Below are 8,090 nucleotides of genomic sequence, written 5' to 3'. Positions count from 1 at the left end.
GGGTGGAGGAAGCTGACATGGGGGTGGGGGATGCCACAGGATGGGGGGTGGAGGGAAGCCAACAGGGGGAGGGGCAGTGGGGTCAGGGAGCCAAGGAGAAGCTGACTGATTGCCAAAGTCCAGGGTGGCTCTGACTTCATTTGGACTCAGGTTTAGGTTGGGTCTGGGCCAGTTACTACAGATTAAAACATAGAGTACATGGGGCATAAACTACATATTCAACTTCATCCAGAAGTTTAGAATAACCAGAGTTCAGCCGGGTGTGAAGAGACTTTCCATCCATATTCCCTGTGTCACCCAAGTCCTAATGAGGGTGGCCAAGAAGGGTTACTTTTCTATGCGAGGGATTCTAGTTTGTAGAACTAGTCTGTGGTTCCTCCTAATTGCAGATCACTACATAACCAGGATGTTGTTGTTTTGTTTTTGAGCATTTCTAAATGGAAACAGAGTACTCCAGAGCCATGGGAAATTCCATGGCATTCAGCTGTGTGTTAGGGATCACTTCTGTCTTTAGTGATACCACTGAGGCAGTCATTACCTCTCTAGTAAGAGTTTCCTGAGTCTCGTGGCTTCTGTCAGCCATGATGATTACACTTTTCACTGAAGAGACCTCTATTGCTTGGCTGTAGGGTCAACATGCTCTCTGCTGGATTTTCTCCTATTTCATCAGCTGTTTCCGTTCAGTCTCCTTTTTGGCTTTTCTTCATCACACTGACCTTTATGTGTAGAGTCCTCAGAGCTCAATCACTGTGCTAATTTTTCTTTTTCTTTTTTTTTTCTTTTGAGTCAGAGTCTCACTCTGTCACCCAGGCTGTAGTGCTGCGGCATGATCATGGCTCACTGCAGCCTTGACCTCCTGGGCTTAGGAGATCTTCCTGCCTCAGCCTCCTGTGTAGCTGGTACTACAGGTGCATGCCACCACACTCAGCTATTTTTTTTTTTTGTAGAGATAAGGTTTCACTTTGTTGCCAAGGCTGGTCTCAAACTTCTGGGCTCAAGCTCCCACCTTGGCCTCCCAAAATGTTGGGATCACAGGCACGAGCCACCACACCCAGCCTAGTTTTCCTTCTGTGTACCTTCTCCTTCATGTAAAACATCTAGTCCTCTGGCTTTGCTGCAAATGACATCTCCATGGTCTGCATGTCTGAATGCTTGTCTGATTTTCCCACGTGGATGTTTGATAAGCCTCCCAAACATCACATGTCCAAATCCACACCAGTGATATTCCTTTATGTAAAACCTGCTTCTTTCCCATCTCAGTCAAGCAACTGATATTCCTCTTGCTCAGGCCAAGAAATCTTCAATGCTGTCTTCGATGATGTTTCCTTTTCTTATACCCACATCCAGCCCGTTGGTGTGTCCAGTCAGCTCTGCCTTCACAGTTTGCCACTCTCTGACCATATTTACCCAGTTCCATGGCTCCAGTCCTGGCTCAAGCCACCATCATCTGGCATCTAGGCTGTCATGTGGCATCCTGACAGGTCACCTTGCCTCTGTTATCTCTACCATGATGAACAAAGGGTGCAGCCAAACATGAGCCAGATCACATCACTCCAGCCCATACCTCCAACTACTTCCTGTCACTTTCAAAGTAAGAGCTACAGACTCATGGGACACCTATGAAGCACAGAATCAGGCTCTACTGCCTCTGAGGACTTGCTTTCTCTTAGTCCTCATTCATTCTGCTTATGTCACAGTACTCCCCTTGCTGACTTGCCAAAGCATTGCCATTTCTGGACTTTTACACTTGCTGATTCTCTGCCTAGAACTCTTTCCCCTTTGATATTCATGTGTCTTGTCCCCATGCATCCCTATACTCTGCATAATGGGTATCTTCTTTTTTTTTTTTGAGTCAGAGTCTCACTCTGTTACCCACAATGGAATGAAGTGACATGATCCCAGCTCACTGCAACCTCGATCTCCTGGGACCAGGCTTTCCTTCCTCCTCAACCTCCTGAGTAGTTGGGACTACAAGTGCACACACCGTCATGCCTGGCTAATTTTTTGATTTTTTTTTTTTGTAGAGACGAAGCCTTGTTATGTTTCCCAGGCTGGTCTCGAACTCCTGGCCTCAAGCAGTCCTCCCACGTTGGCCTCCCAAAATGCATGCTGGGATCACAGCTAGATGGTCTTCTTCTTTGCGAGGTGGCCTTTGACCCCCTTCCTGACAACAGTACCCACGTGCCCTTTCCTGTCCTCTCATTTTCCTTGATAGTGTAGCTAACTATCTTACTGGCTGTGTCAATTTGTGTGAGTTTATTATCTATATCTTCCCCCTAGAATATCAATGCTTTTAGTCCAGGAATTTCTGCCCATGTCCATGACCTCAAGGTTGAGAACCTGCTAGAATACAGGCTTGAATAATGAGAGTTTGGGTCAGTGTTGCATCCTTGTGGAACACACCAACATTCCCAGAGCTCAGAGAAAGGGAGGGATTGGTCAGGCTGAAGTTGGGGACATTGCCATATGTGGGGTCACTGATTTAGCCCTGGGGGACGCTCAGGACCCAGCCAGGGAGACAGGCTCAAAACTGACGGAAGAATCCAGGGATACAATCAACTTGTTTCAGTTCAGGCTGCCATAGCAAGATACTCTGGATTGGGTGACTTAAACAGCAGGAACCTATGTTTTAAGTTCTGGAGGCTGGGAAGTCCAAGATCAAGGTTCTGGCTAATTTGGTTGCTGGTAAAGGCCCTTTTCCTGATTTGCAAATGGTTACCTTCTTGCCATGTGCTAAGATGGGGGAGAGGGGAGAGAGATGGAGAGGGAGAGGAAGGGAGAAGGGAAGAAAGGGAGGAAAAGGAGAGAAAGGGAGGGGGAAAGAGAGGGAGAGGGAGACCGAGAGGGAGAGAAAGAAGGAGAGAGCGGGAGAGAGGAAAGGAGAGAGAGGGAGGGAGGAGAGGAGAGAGGGAGGAAGAAGGAATAGGAAAGGGAAAGAGAGACAGAGAGGGAGAGGGACTGAGAGCGAGTGGGAGAGAACTTGCTCTCTAGTATCTCCTGAAGGCATTACTTCCATCGTGAGGGCCCACTCTCATCACTGCATCTGCTTTATCTTAACTGCCTCTCAAAGGCCCCATCTCCAAATACCAGCACATTAGGGACTAGGGCTTCAACATAGGAATTTTAAAGAAAGACAGACATTCATTGCGTAACCAAATCAGGATTCTTAGAATGGTGCAGGACAAGTAGTCTGATTCCTTAGTTAAGCTGCAAGAGAATCTTTGATAAAGAAGAGGAAGAACTTATGTCAAACAAGACTTAGGCACAACATGCAGTTGCAATGTGTAGATTTTATAGGGCTCCTGATTAAGTAAAAATAATGTAAATAATTTATAAGACTATTGAGAACATTCAAAAACTGGCTGGACTTGTGATGGCATTAAGAAATTATTGTTAAATGTTTTTGGTGAGCTAGTGATGTTGTTGTTATGTTTTATTTACTTTTTATTGTTTTGAGTCAGAGTCTCACTCTGTTGCCCAGGCTGGAGTGCAGTAGCACGCTCGCGGCCACTGCAGCCTCGACCTCCTGGGCTCAGGTGATCCTTCTGCCTCAGCCTTCCAATTACTGGAATTACAGGCATGCACCACCATGCCTGGCTAATTTTTTAATTTATTGTAGAGATGAGGTCTCACCAAGTTGCCCAGTCTGGTCTCGAACCCCTGAGCTCAGGCAATTCTCTTGCCTCAGCCTCCCAATGTATTGGGATTACAGACTTGAGCCACCGCACCTGGCCTAGTTATGTTTTAAAAAGCCTTCTTCATACATTATCTGTATGAAATATCTATAGATACATGAAACACTGTGTTTAAAATAGTCCATGGATGTAAGGAGTGGGTGGGCGTTGGTTGAGACAGAGTTGGCCAGAAGCTGTTGTAGTTGCTGAACTTGGGTGATGGACACAGGGGATTCATTCATTATGCCATTCTCTTTACTAATATGTGTGTTTAACATTTTCCCAATGTGAAGATTAAAAATGTAGCAGAAACTGCATTGGGCCCAAAGCTCAGGATTTTAGAGCTTAGAGATGTGTGGGGTTAAGGGAATTGAAGAAACAAGATTTTTAAGGCCAAAAACTCAGAGAGAGCTTCCCAGAGAGTACAATTCAAGACTTTCTATTTGCCTTTACAGGTTGTGTGAAATGTATTTCAACTATGAGACAAAACGTGCACTAGAAACACTTCAAGAAGAAAAGCCTGAGTTGACCATTGTATTTGAGCCCTCTTGGTAGGATGGAATCAGGGCTTCCAGATGCTGGGGATCTCTGGTCCCAATGTCCAGGTGTCCTCGAGTGGAAGGAGCCCTCATCCACCCAGGGTCAAGGTCACAGTTCTGTGAATCTTCTGGGATTATGTCAGAGGATGATGCTGCCTTTTGGTAGTGAACTTGAGCTCCTCTTGATACCTGGGTGAAGACACCAAGACAATGAGCCATCCAGATGGTGGTGTTCTCATGTGGCCTCCGTTGGAGGATGTCCTCTTGGTGACCTCCTGTCACAAACTCATTCAGTGAAACACGTTTCTGACTTTCTCTTCTCTTCTTTCTCTAACTCTCCTTTCCCCGTCATTTTTTCTTCTTTGTTCTGTTTACTTTTGCTCACATCATAATTCCTGCTATCTTTCTTTTTCTTGCTATCTTTCTATTAACTGACCACGACACAGAACTTGTGGACTGGATATTATGATGCAATTTTTGTGGCAGCTACTTATTTATTTATAGTTTTTTGATGTTCTGTTTTTGAATAAGAGTAATTCATGCTTATTGTAGCTGGGTGGAAGTTCAAAAATATGTAAAACTTTTTGTATTTATTGGGTTAAATTGTTTTCTTAATTTTAAAAAAGAGTGCCTAGAAATCTTTTAAATTATTGATTGAACTACTAAAGGTAAATTCAACTGCTTTATGTGTTTTAAAAATCTCTTTGCTAAATGATTCAATTGTAGATAATTTTTTTTTGGAGTTGGAGTCTTACTCTGTGTCCAGGCTGGAGTGCAGTGTTGCACTCATGGCCACTGCAGCCTCAACCTGCTGGGCTCAGGCAATCCTTCTGCCTCAGTCTTCCAAGTAGCTGGAATTATAGGTGCACGCTACCATGCCCGGCTAAGTTTTTGATTTATTGTAATGATGAGGTCTCACCAAGTTGCCCAGGCTGGTCTTGAACCTCTGGACTCAGGCAATCCTCTTGCCTCAACCTCCCAAAGTGCTGAGATTGTAGACTTGAGCCATTGCACCAGGCCTCAATTGTAGATAGTTTTTAAAAATTACCTTAGTCTACTTCTGATGAGTGGAATTTCAGCTCTGGTAGGAAAGGAGGGTGAAGGTTTTAGAGTGGTGCAGCTCTACTAAGAAACAGGAGTATTAAGTAGAAAATGCATTTTGTCTTCCATTGATAACAACTTATTTTGGATTTATCCCATCTGAGGAACAGTTCATCTACTATGCCTCAGAGAGCATTACATCATAAATAAATATTGATTAATTGCTTCTTTAGACATGGACAACTCTTGAACCACATAAACTTGCCTAGGATGTAGCTATGTCTTCCTCTGCACGATGAGCCATCCAAACCCTGTCACTCCAAGTGTGGCCTGAATTGTTCTTGCAAGGAGTTTGTGCAAGGATGCAAATCAATTGCATTACTAAACATGTGTTTTAGATAAGCTGACATTTTTTTGAACACATAAGACTATTTATAAGGGAAACTATGAGATTTTCATTCTGGTACAAACTTTGTCTTGTCTAGCACCTCTGAGCAGTACTGATTTGGATATTTGCTTTCTGCATGTTGTTGAAGAGAACTATCACAGCTACCTCCCTGCTGCACACTCTGACATGCTGGATAAATCATGTAATTAAAAACACAAAGGTGAGTTTTAAAGAGAGCAAGATAATCTCTGGGCACTAGAAACTTAAAACTGACTTGATAAATTTAAGAGTTTAGTCCTAATTGGGAAACTGCCAGGGGAGGGAGAGGCATACCTCATCAACAAGGGTACTTGCATAATGAGCATTTGTATACCAAACCCTGAGTAGTACCCCACATCTTTAAAATAAAAATAACACCCATAATAATAAAAAGTAAAATGGGGGCATTCTTGCTGAAAGAAGGAATATTTTCTAGACAGCAAATACAACAAATGTCTACTCTTCTCTGCTTGGTATGGCTTTCTTTACCTTTTCTTCCTGATGAATTTCTATTTATCTCCTAAGTCCACTGCTCCTTCCCAACCTCTCCAACTTTTAGCGAGTGATTTAGCCTCATACCTCATTGGAAAGATAGAAATCATCATATGAGTTGCTTTAGTCTGTTTATGTTGCTATAAAGGAATACCTGAAGCTGAGTAATTTGTAAATGAAAGAGGTTTATTTGGCAAAGAAAAGAGTTTAGCCCTCAGTGGCTCAGAGGAATATATTAATGGATAAATAAACCACAATGTGACTATTTATTTGAAAAAATTCATGAGGTGTTCCACATTATTAGAACTAAAAATGAGTGAAGTTGCTGGACATAAATCTAAATCTACAAACATCACAGCATGTTGTTGGAAAAAAAAAATCATTGTTTTCAACCACCATAGTAAAGACTGGATCAGGCATGAAGCATCAGTGGATGCTAAAGAAATCTAAAAGGATGTTTTATAAGGTAGAGAATATTTGTGCAGGCTGGAAGTATCTCTCCATAGATGGCTAATGAGTTACAAAAGATACATAGTAACTATATGCAGTACAGGAATTGGATGATACCTTGTTCATGTAATAAAAAATAACATCAACAAAGGCAGATGGACATTTACTTTCAGGAAGATACCTTGAGAAGGAACCAGTGTCACCTGTGAAGGACATTGGATGAGAATGTGTGCCCAGAACTGAATCATCAGGACACATTAGACAAACTGCAAAGAAGTAGTTCTACTGAAAAGGGGAGGAGGACTGTATGCTTCAGGAATGTTGATGCTAGTGTCAACGGTGGATACATTTGATGGGCATCATGGGAGTATTCTTTATATTCTTACTCTTGCAACATTTCTGTACATACCATTATTTCCACATGAAAAGTTAAAAATTAAAACAATAGCATACTTAAGTGCCCGCAATTTAAAATGTAAAAAAATCCCATTAATCATACCAGTAAAAATGATCAGGTATCTGGAATAAATCCATCAAAAATAGTGTAAAAATCATACAAAAGAATACCTAAATAAACGGAGAGATACATTATGCCCATGGATGGGAAGATTCAATAGCGTGACAATGCCAGTTCCCCCAACAATGAACTCGAATTCAGTGCAACGGAAGTGAATATGCTAACAGGAAATTGCATGGGTCTGAGCAAAATAAATACTTTTAAAACTACTTTACTGAGGTATGATTGAGATACAAAAAGCTGTACACATAGCCAATGTATACAACTTGATGAGTTTGATCATCACCACAATCAAGGCTGTGCACTCACCCATCACCTCCAAAAGTTTCCTCCTGCCCCTTTCATTTATCAATATACTCTTTAGCTTGTAATAAGATCTATCTTCTTAGCAAACTTCTGTGTATACAATACAGTATTGTTAACTGTAGGCCTTGTGAGTTCTACAATTAAGTTCGTGAACTTGCCATCGTGCACTTATATTGGCAACACTGTGCAAATAACTTGGTAAGGTTTCATACCCTTGGTATATCAGTGTCTCACAGTTGTGTTTCTGTTGATGTGTGGTAGCATATTGCTGAGTGATGTTCATTATTGTTGTGTGTTTTTGTGTGCCATCATGAGAATGTTGGAGCTTGAATTAGAGCAACAAACAAACATTAAATTTCATGTTAAACTTCATAAGAGTGGAAGTGAAATCAGGGACATGTTAGTCCAAGTTTATGGCGATAATGCCATGAAGAAAACAGCAGTATGCCAATGGATTAAATGTTTTTCTCAGGGGAGAGAAATCATCACTGATGAAGAAAAGTTAGGATGGCCCTGATAAACAAGCAGAACTGATGAAAACATTGCAAAAATTCATCAAATTTTGTGTCAAAATTATTGGCTGACTGTGAGAAGCGTAGCAGACCAAATAAGCATCAATAGAGAAACAATGTAAAAAAATTTTT

The 8,090-nt window shown here is 41.9% G+C and overlaps 1 protein-coding gene across 4 annotated transcripts in view; it reads left to right on the top strand.

Moving 5' to 3' along the window:
- The window catches only part of NLRP3 (NLR family pyrin domain containing 3), a 31,375-nt gene extending 27,146 nt beyond the window's left edge, over positions 1–4,229 (top strand). For all 4 annotated transcript variants that reach the window (XM_008061244.1, XM_008061243.1, XM_008061245.2 and 1 more), the window contains one exon: positions 4,130–4,229. In XM_008061244.1, the coding sequence (XP_008059435.1) occupies positions 4,130–4,229 (100 nt within the window). The remainder of the gene's footprint in view (positions 1–4,129) is intronic.
- The last annotated feature ends 3,861 nt before the right edge of the window (positions 4,230–8,090 follow it).

This window comes from Carlito syrichta, unplaced genomic scaffold (assembly GCF_000164805.1).
Source record: "Carlito syrichta isolate Samal-C Ts95f unplaced genomic scaffold, Tarsius_syrichta-2.0.1 Scaffold305164, whole genome shotgun sequence".
NCBI classification, from domain to species: domain Eukaryota; kingdom Metazoa; phylum Chordata; class Mammalia; order Primates; family Tarsiidae; genus Carlito; species Carlito syrichta.
Note: the sequence above shows the minus strand (reverse complement) of the source record. Positions and strands in the feature narration are given on the sequence as shown.